This window comes from Cajanus cajan, chromosome 3, assembly GCF_000230855.2.
Source record: "Cajanus cajan strain Asha chromosome 3, NIPB_CcT2T_4, whole genome shotgun sequence".
NCBI classification, from domain to species: domain Eukaryota; kingdom Viridiplantae; phylum Streptophyta; class Magnoliopsida; order Fabales; family Fabaceae; genus Cajanus; species Cajanus cajan.
In genome coordinates, this window is record NC_138519.1 from 6,764,841 (window position 1) to 6,779,987 (window position 15,147).

General features: G+C 27.2%; 1 protein-coding gene across 1 annotated transcript; it reads left to right on the forward strand.

The window, feature by feature from the left end:
- Positions 1-8,284: 8,284 nt before the first annotated feature.
- On the forward strand, positions 8,285-12,972 carry LOC109815543 (pectinesterase 2). Its single transcript, XM_020380294.3, has 2 exons — positions 8,285-9,259; positions 12,038-12,972. Exons 1-2 carry the CDS (start codon positions 8,398-8,400, stop codon positions 12,718-12,720), a joined length of 1,545 nt encoding a protein of 514 aa, XP_020235883.2. The 5' UTR covers positions 8,285-8,397; the 3' UTR covers positions 12,721-12,972.
- The last annotated feature ends 2,175 nt before the right edge of the window (positions 12,973-15,147 follow it).

Genomic DNA, 15,147 nt, shown 5'->3' on the forward strand with positions numbered 1-15,147 from the left:
TCATGATTTTAAACGTGAAACTGGTGATTCTCCGTAAACATAATATATATCTATAAAATTTATAGTAAAGATAAAGTGCCTCAAAATTGAAATTCGTGATTCCTTTTATTTTTTGAAAAAAGATATATGGTTTTGTTCAAAAACTTTAACACCAATGATTAAATAATGTAGTGTATCTACAAAAAGATATTGTTATGTGTTAATATCATCATAGTTATCAAATGCAAGTGTTACAAGTAACAAAGTTGGTGGTACATTTGACACTTCAAAATCAAATGTCTATTTCAAATGTCGTGACACTGTTTTAAAAGGAAAGCAGTTCATCAGGTAGATTTGAAGTTTGTGGATATTAGTTTATAATTAATTTAGCTAATTTTTAAAAATTTGTTTCAATAAAAAGTGATTGATTTTCCTATAAATAAATAATCTTTCCCAAATCAACTCTGAAACTTGGGTAGTTTGTAATTAACTTGATGACACATGTCACTTGCAATGGTGAATGTTGCAAACCTCAAGATGTAATTAAGCTAATAATGATTGCCAATCCTAAATAAGCTCGCAAAGTCAAAAGCTTCGATATGAATATCCAAGTCCAACATCTCCAAATGATTATGTATATATTTAAATTGTTTATGTCACCTTTCAGTGTGGATAAATTGTGACTTGCTGGGAATGTCTATTGAACAGACTTGGGATAATATAATTTAAGGAAAAAAATAACATAAGCTTAATTATAACAATAAAAATGTTATTATTTTAAAGTGTATGTACGAAAAAAAAATATAAAGACAATTATGTACATTTCATTTATATTCGAACAATGAAACTCATTATGTATAGTAGTGGTCTAAAGTCTAAACCCAAGAGGGCTACAGATCATACCACCAACTCATCTCGCCAATTGTTAAATACATATAAATTTATATCTCACCTTTTAATATAAACAAGTTATGACTTCACGAAATTTATCCGCCCCACAAATTAAAGATCCAAAATGAATGATGTTTCTCTACCCTATAAATAGAAAAATATTTCTTATTGGGAGAAAAAAAAATTTACTGATCAAACTAAAGATATACACAAATACAACAAAAATATAAAATAAAAAAAATATGAGTTTAACATGATTTGACATCTCTTAAACAGAAATTCATTCTTTCAAACACATTACAAGTTTTTCTGGACAAACTTGAGAAACTCTTCCATTACATAAATCCCCTTTTTATATAGGTGGTGACCTCCTTTTTTACGGTGGGTAGGAACCCCCCCTCTCCCAATCGGTAGTACTCCTCTCTCTAGATGATAATTACTCTTATCACAAATCTTTTTATTTATAAAAAATAATATGACCTTTCATTTATGCTTTTTATTCACGATCTTTTGTTTAAGATTCTTTATTTATGACTTTTCATTCATAATTTGACTCTTTATTTTTAACTATTCATTCATGTTTCTTCATTCATGATTGAAAATTTTAGATTGATTTTTCAATACTTGTATTTAATCTTCATAATTTCTTAATTGTTGAAACCAAGTTCCAAATTATAAAAAATAAAAATGGCTGTCACTACATTTATACGTTTATTTTATTTTTATTAAAAATTATGCAAAGTTTTACTTTACTGATTTATATAAATTAATAATAGGACACGCTTCCTTTATATTTTTGTTAATTGTTAGATAATTTTTTAGGATGATAGACTTAATTTGAATAGTTAAAGAAAGATCATAATTATATTGAACAATTAAAATTAGAATTATACATAGATAAATTAAAATATGGACATAAAATTCGTGATTTTAAAGCAAAAGTATTAGATTGAACAACAAAAGGGTTTCTTAATTACAAACTCACCACACGGTATTAAAGAGCTATTCTTTTTTTTTTTTTTTGACAAATTAACATTTTTGTTAATGAGTCCTAACATTTCACAGAACATAAATGTCATTTTTTTTATATACAACCAAAATATTATAATAAACAATATTTTAAAATATAAATTTTATATTAGATTTATGATAAATGATAAATAAATTTTTAACATTTGATAATATATTTGAAAATATTAAATTTTATGTAAAATAAAGATGAAAAAATTAATTGAAATTGATAAGTAAATAAGAAAAATAAATAAATAAATGAGTAATAATAACTCTTACAATTGTTTTCATTTAGGATAAATGATTAAAAACATTTTTATTAAAAAATAATTCCTAAAAATTTATAATTTAAGATGGTTATTCTATTTTATTTTTTATACAGAGAGAGGATAAGAATTGAACATTTAAAATTATGAAAAGCCATCCAAAGGAACCATGGCCAGCAACTCTTTCTTGACTGGCGCCATGTAATAATCAGCATTTTGGCTTTTAATTTGAATTCTCTGGATTCTAAAACTCAGAGAATTAAAGAAAACAACGAGGATTTTCAAAAAAAAAAAAAAAAGACGTTTTTTTATATTTGTTGATAAATAGGAATATGAATATATAATACCTTGTGATTATTATGGCTGCCATTAAAAATATGAAGACTACGACCATTCTCAATGTTAAAGCCAATAACGGTATACATCATCAAGTATTCTGTTCACACACCTTTTTTATTTTGTGTTTTTTTTTAATGTTTTTATAATATAATCGACACCTGCAGAACAATTAGAGCTACAAATATTAACGTGTTAAGTTTGTTTTTTTGTTTTTTTGAGAAAATTAACATGGAAACTTGAACCATGCAACTACGTCAAACCATTTGACATTAGTGTTTAACATGTTTTAGTAGTTTATTCTTCAGAATTAATTTACGTGGTGCTACGTATAAAATTTCAAATGCTTCGGTTATCAGCAATTATTCATTTGGCAACTTTTTCTTTTTTGTCGATTATGATATTCAGTGCTCATAAATCGAAAGTCTTTCCAAGGGTAAATGTTTGAACATTATTTAAATCAATAGTAGTTAATGATTGCAACCAAACACTACCTCCGTTAATTAATTAAGAAAATAAAAATAAATATATCTAATATTAAACTAAATTCAGTTTAATAATAGATTCTGCTTTAGTTTATTATATTGATCAGAACGCTGATTGTATCTGTCATTAGAATAAATATATATATATATATATAAAAGATTATGTGTTCTCTATGTTCACTTCCGTTAAATAAATTCATCAAGTATTCCTGTTTACATAACTTTTTATTTTATATTTTTTTATTAATTTTTTTATAAGTGACGTACGTTTTCAGAACTTGTAAACTTTAGGCTCAAAACGTAAGACTCGTAAATGTTTAGGCAGAAAAAACAAATAGAGAAAGAAAATTTGTAGAAAAAGAATGAAGAAAATAGAAATAGATAAAAATTTGAGAAAAGAAGAGATTACTTTGCTGAAGATAATTATAGAGTGAAATTTATTTTTTAGACGTTATTTAATTAAAAATAAATAAAATTGTTATTTTGTTATTATTTAATTGTAATATTTTTATTCATATTTGTGGTGAGAGTTTGCGACATTCTTTACTCATCACGTATTTATTATTAAAACAATTAAAAATTACAGAAATAAAATAAAAGATACAATATATTCACACAAAACAAAATTTCTCAAATCGATGAAAGTTCACATAAATAACTTTCTTAATTTTCATACTTTAACGAAAAGATAAGATAAAACGATAATTAAAAGGTTGTTAAAATATAAATTGAGTATAAAATGAACATATAAAATTAAAACCATATGCTCGAATGTCACGCTGTATTAGAGAATGGTATCGAAAGCTATTAAAGCTAACCTAGCTAGGCCTCGCCATCAAAAATCAACTTCAAGTTGATATTTACTTGCAAATGACGTACAATTTAAATAGAAATAAAATAAAAGGTTAAAATATTTTTTATTTTTATAATTTAAAATAGATATTTTTAATTTTATATTTATTTTTCTCAATCATTTTTACTTATATAATTTAAAATAAATCTTTTTAGTCTCTATACTTATGATTTTTTAAAATTCTTTTAGTTTTTATCATTTTTTTTGTTATAACATTGTTTATTTTATATTGATGTGGTAAAGGTCTTCAATTTTGTAAAGATAAAAAAATGATACGTTAACAATGAACATCCCATATGAATGTACAAAAAAGACACAAAATGTTAAAAAATATAATTTAAAGTAATTTCAACAAATAAGTTTGATATTATATGTACAAAGTTGAATTAATACATATATTACATCTACACGAAAGATACAACATTACTAAAAAAATTTAATAACAAAGATTAAAAAATATATCTTAAACTATAAGAATTAAAAAAATAAATATAAAAATTAAAAAAGTCTATTTTAAGTTATAGGAACTAAAAGAAAAATAAGTGAAATTATAAAAATTAAAAATTATTTTAACTTAAAATAAATATAAAAGAATGAAATTTATCTCACTGCATACTCTTGATATAAAACAAACATACGAAGTAACAATTAACCACATAATATTATAAATAAAGTATATCAAGATATTGATTTTTATGCAATACATATCAAACATTTAATGTAAGTATACATGTCACGCTATCTCAAATATAAACTAATTTCTAATATAATAATAAAAAGTAGTCTAATAGTATATGATAGGGGATGAAACTTAATATTAATTTGGCCAAAAGTGTTTGACACTAAACACTCTCGGCCAAGGTTATGTTTACTAGTAGTTCATCAAAATTAAAAAGTCGTGTAAAAGCAGTGTTTTAAAACGAAAATGGGTTAAAAGTGAGTAACCAAGGCGGTGTTAAGATGATGAAACCGGTGAAAGTTGGATTGAATGACCATAAAATTGGGGAAATGGATGCCCTGACTTTGTAGAGGGAAAGTTAGGATAACTTAATACATTTCAACCGTTAGATTTGTAATAAATGATCAGATTGTGACACGTGTACATTTAAGTTAAAATATATATTGTACACGTGTCACAATCTGATTTATTTTTATACATTTAACGGTTGAGATGTATTAAGTTACCATAACTTTCTTTCCCCAAAGTCAGAGAATCCGGATCCTAAAATTGGAGTGATTGGACCTTCTTTATTTGAATTTTGGCCTGGTTGTTCTACCTCTTCTATCCTTGTGCACCTGCTTGGGTTGCTGCGCCTCTGCTTGGATTGTTAAGCCTATAGTAAGTTTCAAACCTCAGTTTTAAGGTTGCAAAGACCACCACAATCACCACTACACTATTTAATACATTGTTTATTATAATATAGATAAAAATATTATATATATATAGAAAGATTCAAAACAACATCGGTATAATTTTTATTGGATATTACATCATTTAATAATTTTATATTAAATGTAAGTTTTATAAATTCATTTGTTAGATCGAAAGTTTTTTACTTTTAAATCATATATACAAAATTTTATATTAATCCAAGATGATTTGATACTTTATTCTTATAAAATAAAATAGACGTAATATATACATTTCAAAATATAATAAAATATGAACACTTTGATTACTTTCAAGTCATTGTTCATCAATTTTAACAAAATTTGATATAAACATATAAAGTAATATAAAGTTATAATTCAACGGTTGAATTTATAAAATTTATATTTAATATAAAATTATTGAGCGGTATAACACTTAATAAAAGTTACACCGATATCATTTGAATCTTTTTTTTTTCTCTCTATATATATATATATATAGATATTAAAAATTAGTGATATATATACCTTAAATAACATATTTTTTTATTTAAAATTATATATTTATTCTTCTAATTCAATTCTAATTTATTTCCTCATACAAAGAAATAAAATTATTTTTGATTAGATGAAACTTGGAACACTAGTGAATGTGATTATTTAATCATTGTAATGATCATTAAATCAACATATTCTATTGTTGTATATTTGACTTAAATAATTTATATAATATATTTAATTTAAAATATGATATAAATTTTATTAAATTTGTAGGTATATGAAATATATATAACATTAATATATTTTAAAATAAATTGATAAAAATTGAGTTATATAGTTCAAGTAATGATATATCAATTTCACATTTAAGATCCAATATTTTAACCACTTTGATAATCATTCCAAATTTCAAAACTGTGTAACAATACTTCAAACTTATAGAAATCAACATGGGTCATGATGGAGATTCCAAGCCAATATACCTCTAAGGTTCATATCAAGAGATCTTTCACGTGACCTCTATGATGTAATTCACTTGCACATTCCAAAATTCAGTAATGTTTATGGCGCTTATCTCCTATAAGGATACTTGTATACAAATCATAATGTCTCAATAACTCTCATTAACTCATGTCTCAAGTCTCAATTCTCCATTCTTATATTTCAATTTCTCAATTCTCAATTACACATGTATATAAGTAAGATTTAATTCTCATTTCAATTCTTAATTCACACAGCTGGTCTATCAGAAGACTCACACTTAACAAAGATTATCATTCACTTAACACCAAAGGCACAAAAGACAAAACTTTCTTTAAAAAGAAAAAAAACAAATAGAATGAAGAAATAATTTATTATTAATTATTTTAATCAACCCAACTCGTGAATTCATTATACATAGGTTGAGATTTTCAACTCAAAGAAATTAAAAATTAATCTAATATCAAATCAACTCATTTTTTTTAAAGCAGGTTAAAGGTGAATTGAGTTGAATTAATTACATGCTATATATCTGACACCAAATTACCACTGCCCCTTCTCACACACGATTGAGGCATTATGTTAATGTATGCACACCTCCCCCAAGAAAAAAAGGTGAGAATTGTTAGAAAACATTAGAGGACTATTCGTTAAATGTGTGTGATTTGTCCGGATCACGCTATATATATATGTAGAGCTTGTTATAAGATTTTGAGTTCTTAGCGGGTTCTAGGACATTATTTTACACTTTTAATAGGTGTATTAATTTTAGCTAGCGTGATCATGTTTTTATGTAAGATATGATAATAGATACTAAATTAAAGTTACTATTAACACAAATATAAGTTTTTTCTTAGAAAAAACGTGTAAGTATAAATTAAAAACAGGCAATACCCTCTCTAAACCCGCTTATTGGGTATCATCCGGTCATCCCTACCTTTTACAAGATACTTTAAACATATTTCTTTTTATATTATTATATTCATTCATATAACTTTGTTTTATTTTGTTTCAATTTACTTTTTTTGTATGAATCTATAGAACTAGTTATAAGTAACATGCGTACAAACATGAATTATAAAGTTTTCTAATATGTATAATTCCTTAAAAAAAATTGAAACAGCAAATAAAATATATTAACATTTGAGCGGGTGCCACCCATATCTACAAAGAGAGATATAATTCCTTAAATGATTATCTATTAAAAGAAGCATATCCCTCTATGTATCTTTATCCCAAAGTCAACAATTAGTTAAAGAAAATTAATGTGGCCAATCAAATCATCGCCTTAACAGGAAAAAGGAAAATCTCCTTGTCACTGTATTTTCCAGTCAATATTCTGGACAAATGTCATGCGTAACCAAGAGAAATACAAATGGTGGAATTGCTGAAACCAAAGGGTCAATTATTTCATCCTATTTTACAACTAAGATGCCGTTTGAAAGTAAATATTTTGAAAGTTTCATGTCAAATAAGGCCAAGACTTCTACTCCATTATTAAATAGTGCATATATATCAATTCATTTTAATTAATATATATAATTAACAATATTTCAGGCCAATTCTCGTTGACAAAGTAAAAACCAAAATCAGTTTGCCTTCCTATGGCCAGAACAATTAGCAAACAATTAATTGGCAAGCTTATTCATCGAGTAACTAGCTAGAAACTAAGGCTCAACTAATAAGAAATTGTTGGGGGTAGCATAAGATATAAAATATATATATTTATGATGATTGATGATTGTGCAAAAATAAACATATATACCATAACTATAACGCGTTTTATTGGATGATGATTGTTGCCGCCACTGCTGGGACAAGTCAGCATATTGTTTAGGTCAAAGTTAGATACATATATACTATATATCCTTTATTCGTTTTTGCCCCAAATTAATTTTTCTAAAATATTGATACCCCACTTAAAATGTTACATGTATTAATAAATTGCAAAAGCTGTTACACAAATGAATGAACAAACGTGCATGAAAATATAGAGCAAATCCAAAACTGATTCAGAAAAGTAAGACATGGTGAGCAGTCCCATAGTTTACAACTTCAATCCATAATTGTCCATTAAAACACCCCTTCTCTCCCTCTATTTAAAGGCACAAAGTTTAGGACATGAACCCCACCCACCCCCAATCAAAACCTCTATATATCACTTTTCCTCCACCCTCTCATTCCAAACCCCATAACCACTTTTAGCCATAGTCTACCCCTAACTATGGCATCATTTAGGTTACTATTAACTCTTCTACTTGCCCCCTTTCTTTTTTCTTCCATTGCTTCCTCTTACTCATTGAAAGACATCCAATCATGGTGCAACCAAACCCCTTACCCTCAGCCATGTGAGTACTACTTGACCAACCATGCCTTCAACAAACCCATCAAAAACAAATCCGATTTCCTCAAAGTCTCCCTCCAACTAGCTCTAGAGAGAGCACAAAACGGTGAACAGAACACAAATTCAATAGGCCCCAAGTGCCGCAACGTGCATGAAAAATCTGCATGGGAAGATTGCCTTGAACTCTACGAATACACCATCCAAAAGCTCAACAAAACCGTTGACCCTTACACCAAGTGCACCCAAACCGACACACAAACATGGCTCAGCACTGCCCTAACAAACCTTGAAACATGCAAAGCTGGATTCTATGAACTTGGGGTCCCAGATTATATACTACCCTTGATGTCAAATAATGTCACAAAGTTACTTAGTAACACCCTCTCTCTCAACAAGGGTTCTTACCAATCTCAACCACCAAGTTACAAAGATGGTTTCCCAACATGGGTGAAGCCAGGTGATAGAAAGTTGTTGCAATCATCTTCAGCAGCTTCTAAGGCCAATGTGGTGGTGGCTAAAGATGGCTCTGGCAAGTACACAACGGTGAAAGCAGCCGTTGATGCTGCTCCAACGAGTAGTAGTGGAAGGTATGTGATATATGTGAAGGCTGGCGTATACAATGAACAAGTTGAGGTAAAAGCAAAGAATATAATGTTGGTTGGAGATGGTATTGGAAAGACCATAATCACAGGTAGTAAAAGTGTTGGAGGAGGCTCCACAACTTTCCGTTCTGCCACTGTTGGTAAGCAAATATTATGATCATATTTTCCCCCTAACTTTATTAGCTAGATCACTAAAATTTATATATATACACCCTTCAAGATATAGATAATGTTTTAATGTTGTGTTTCAACTTATGGATGACATAACACTAGTTCATTAGTCAAGATCATACGTTTTGTTAACCAACAGTAACAACGAAATTTGGGGTATAAGAAACAATTTCCTTTATTTAAATATTCTTTTACTTTTACTTTTCGAGTTTAGTAATAGTCAGCATGCTTACAGCAATGAAAATATGTGGTGATTTATTATTATTATTATTATTTTAATATTTTACAATTAATGAGTTTTATTGTTAGCCTAAAGTTATATACATAATTAATCAATTAGAAAATATCTTAATTATATAATTTTTAAAATAATTATTATAAAATTAATAAACTTATTTCATATGATAATTTGTGGTTAAATGATGATATAAATTAAATTATTTGACAATCGAGTTGGGAATCTAACCCTTAGTATTATTTATAGAGAAATTCTATGGTACCCATCTCATTTAAGAGGGTACCGGTACAGTTTTTTATATTTTATATTTTTAGTAATTTATTTAAATAATATTTATAATATTTTATCCTTTCAATTTTAAAATTATTTAGTCATTTTATTTTTATTTTATATATTCTAATTTATTTGTAATAATATTATTATATATTTAAATAGTTTAATTTTAATAATTTTTTAAGTATATTTTTATCTTTTCACTTAAAATTTTTGAATTTCTATATTTTAATTTTAATAACTTTTTAAGTATAATTTTTGTCTTTTTGTCTTAAATTTTTGAATTTCTATATTATAATTTTAATAACTTTTTATTTCTACTATTTATTAATTTTTTTCTTTTTCTTTAATATTTTATAATATTATTGAAAACTTATAATTTTAATCTCTATAATTTTATCTTACTTTTTATTTTATAAGTATAATTTAGATTATTTATTTTATAATTAAATTAATTTTTTTAAAAAAAATTTATGAATTTACATAGAAAAATGTATTGAAACCCTTTCATCTTTGAGGGTATCATAGCAACTCCCTTATTTATATTTATTATGCTTTTAACAAATAACAACAAATTCATAGAAGTAATATTTGGTTCAGGTCATTTTTACGTTACATCTCTTTCTTTGATAGGGAAAAGACAGAGAAAAGTAAACTATTTTTAAATAATTATAGGGCGATAAATCACGACTCAGATCACACTTGTCAGTGAAGGAAATAATCACTATATTTTATTTATTTATTTTTATAAAACCACTTTATTTTAATATAGCTACAAGTTGAACTCAAATAAATTTTATAGATGCCAAACATAGTTGTGTACTTACCAAGTTACCATAAATAGTCGACAAATTAGTTTTTTTGTAGATACAGAGTAAAGGAGATTATTATTAATAATAAAATAATACAGATAGATACCATTATTGTTTCATTCAAATATATTTATTTTGTTTAAACGATCTGTACATTAAAGTAATTTGAATTATTAGACTGTGTCTTAATTTAATAAAAGCTTCATCTTGTCTTGATTTGGTTGTTTGTGGAGCCCCCGTGATCCACATTAGGCTAGAGTTATGTTACTGTTATATATATTTCTTCTATTTTATTTATGTGGCGGAATCTTTGATATATTTTTTTTTTTACATTATCTGATGCTACTATACGGATGAATTCATTTGTCAAAATTTCATGTCTCTTTACCCGTCTCTCCAATTAAATGGTTGTCCATTAATTCGACAAAAGAAATTTATCCACACTTTAGTGTTATGTCCCCATTGGAATTAAGAAATACCACGGTTTTTAGCCGTAGGTTTGATTTAAGAGTTAATTTACGTGGATGAATTGAATTAGTGAGACACAAAACTTGTCTTAGAGAGCAAGATAAACGCTAAGTTTCAATTGTTTGAGGTTATGAGAACAAGGGAGCGATTGGAATTTGACTTTCAGTAGTCAAAAAGTTAAAAGGAGACGTGAGGCATGTAGATAGTGATAGATAAACGCCTTCTAGATTATTATATATTTCATTCTTGGACCATTCTATAAAAAATTGCATTCATCATGCATCCTATATTCCTCATCCAAATTGCATGACCCACTTTGATATATATTCTCAAACTTCCACGTACTGAAGCTATATTTAAGTAGAATATAAAATCATCATTAATTGCTAAAAAAATAAGTTGAACAATTCAGAAGTAAACAAATTTAGTTAGTACGGCATCTGGATAGGGACATCTGCAATTGGGTTGAGTATACGAATATATATAAGCCAGAAAATTAAAAAATAAATAAAAACTTTATACTAGAATATAAATTAATATTATGAATAATTGATTTGAGATTTTATTAAAAAAATTATAAAAATTAGAAAAAATAATCCATGAACTCATAATGTATATAGATTTTGTTAACAAAGTGTAATTAATATGATTAATAGATAACTTTATCCTTTAAATATGTAATTAATGTTTAATCATTATAGAAAAATATTAGTGAAAGAGATCAACCTCTTAAATAGATTTTAGTATTTCAAGAAATTAATTCTTAACTTTCAACTAGAAAATATATTAGTTTTCCAAAAATAAGAATGTAAAAAAATTTGTATATTTGGTCACAAATTATCGTGCATTAAATGTTAATAATTTTCTTATCACATGATTTTAATTTGTTACCATATCTTACCATTACTCGAGAAATGATTATTATTTAATTCAACTATTGTTTTGTATTTTTTCAGCTGCTGTGGGTGATGGATTCATTGCACAAGATATCACATTCAGGAACACAGCAGGAGCAGCAAATCACCAAGCTGTGGCATTCCGTTCAGGCTCTGATCTCTCCGTGTTCTACAAATGCAGCTTTGAGGGTTACCAAGACACACTCTATGTCCACTCAGAGAGGCAATTCTACAGAGAATGTGACATCTATGGCACAGTGGATTTCATCTTTGGAAATGCAGCAGTAGTCTTGCAAAACTGCAACATCTATGCAAGAAGCCCTCCACAGAAAACCATCACAGTCACAGCACAAGGCAGAACTGACCCTAACCAAAACACAGGCATCATCATTCACAACTCCAAGGTCACAGGTGCCTCTGGCTTTAACCCTAGTTCGGTTAAATCATACCTTGGGAGGCCCTGGCAGAAGTACTCAAGGACAGTGTTCATGAAGACCTACCTGGACAGCTTGATCAACCCTGCTGGTTGGATGGAATGGGATGGTAACTTTGCTTTGGACACTTTGTACTATGCAGAATATGCAAACACTGGTCCTGGCTCCAGCACTGCAAATAGGGTTTCATGGAAGGGTTACCATGTCCTCACTAGTGCCTCTCAGGCCTCACCTTTCACTGTTGGAAACTTCATTGCTGGAAACTCTTGGATACCTAGCACTGGTGTCCCTTTCACCTCTGGACTTTAAATATTGTATGTTGCTTATAGTCATTCATTAGAAGTTTGGTGCACCTTTGCATTGATTCATGTATTTTAAATTATTTGCCACAACACAAATGTATAATATATGGGTTGCTGTGCTAGAGAATAAGGCAAGAAAAAAATAAGTGGGTGGGCTACAAATTGTATTATTGGTGTTTATATTGTTACTTGATTTAAAGAATTGTAATTGCTGGTGGAATTGTATTTCACTGTAGAATCAAAGCTAAAAGTTTCATTATTTGAAAGTCTTAGTAATTTCTATTTGTTTGTCTTTTTTTATTTATCATTATTTGTGTATTTGTTCTATAGTGAATTAATCTATTTATGTTAAATTTTGATAGAATTAATTTTAATAAATAAAAACATGTATGTAAAATGATGACTCTTTTAAAATATAGTGAAGCTGACACATTTTAGAAGATAAAGATAATAATATTTATTAATTAAAAAATCAACAGTTAAAATTTTATTCATTATATATGTGTCTTTATAATTTTTTTAACTGTTTGATTTGTTAATCAACATTGTAAGTGTATTTTGTTCTTTAATAAAATACAACATCTCATTTTAGAGGAGTTAACTTTCCAAAATATTAATTATAAAATTTATATTGTAAAACGTCTATCATGATGAAATTAACACTAGGGACTAAAATTAGTCTCTCCAGTCCTTAAATTTAGTTCATCATTCGCTCACCATTTAAATATTAATAAATTATTTTTTAAAATTAGCTTCATTTTCTTGAGTTGATCTACATGATGAGGTTGGAATTTGGATTCTAATGCTTGGAAGTTTCGTGTTAGTCCGTGTATCAACATCATTTTCATTGGCCAATAATGAGGGTGCAAAGTTTGTTAATATCATGGTCGATCTAATTTGCAAATTAAGAATACTTAAATTTGTAGTACAAATATAATGAAAGTCATGCAAAGTTTATATATATATACTTGTTTAATTTTCTTTATTCCACACGAGGTAACAATTTACTTACTATTTATAAAATGTTTATATAATTTTTCATTAAAATTTATAAAATAAAAAAAATAACGTTATTTATGAAAGAAATAATAAAAGAAATAGTACCAAAAATTAATATTTACGAAATAAATTATTCACTAACATCTTGTATATATTAAAAATGATAATATAAAAAGGGTATTATAGAATAAACAATGAATACCAATGATGAAACGGGTATAACAATTAAAAGAATAATGTTGTATACTATAAATGGTGTGTCTAAGTATTCAATATATCAATAAATAACTAAAATAACAACAACCCTTCTTAAAAAATAACTAAAATAATTAAGAACAACCTAATAAATACAATTTAATTAATCAACATAAAAAAGTAAGGATATAAATGACAATAAAAATAATATAAAAGCGATTAATTAAATAATAAGTTTACCCTTTAATCCAATTTACGCGTATTTTTGATACAAAATAATTTACGCAACTGAAAAAACATAAGAGTGAGAACACTTAAATGTGTAAACGAAAATATCAATTGAAATATTATGTATAGTTAAATCACAAAATTTTAACGATAAATAACTAAATTAAGAAAATATTTATAATATAAATCTCAAAATAAATAATATCTAAATATAAATATAATACATTGTGCATAATTTATTAACTTAATTAAATTAGAAATTACTATTATTCATAATTATCTGTTAAAATAATTATAAATTTTTGCGTTATAGTGGATGAGTATGTAGATGACTTAATCAATCCCTACCATATAAAATCTTAGAGTAGTGGATTAAGCCTAACTCAACCCTACAAAACCGGCTTAATCCACTATTCTAAGATGGTATCAGAGCCATTTAGATCCACTTTAAAAATGGGTCACCCACCATTGATGCATGCCTCACAGGCATGAGGGAGTGTATTGGGAAAAACTCAAGTCCCGCCAATTCTAGATCATTAAAAAGGGCCACCCACCATTTATTTACGTACCAAGCTCAATAGTGCTGGACGTGAGGGGGTGTATTGGGAAAAACCTAAGTCTCACATCGACTAGAGATTAGGCAATTGAATAGTATATAAGTGGAAAGCAACCGTTACCTTACAAGCCGATTTTGTAGGGTTGAGTTAGGCTTAATCCACTATTCTAAGATGGTTTCAGAGCCATTTAGATCCACTTTAAAAATGGGTCACCCACCATTGGTGCATGCCTCACAGGCATGAGGGGGTGTATTGAGAAAAATTTAAGTCCCGCCAATCCTATATCATTAAAAAGGGTCACCCACCATTTATCTACGTACCAAGCTCAATAGTGCTGGACGTGAGGGGGTGTATTGAAAAAAACTCAATCCTCACCTTACAAGCCGGTTTTGTAGGGTTGAGTTAGATTTAGATCCACTATTCTAACATGGTATCAGAGCCATTTAGATCTACTT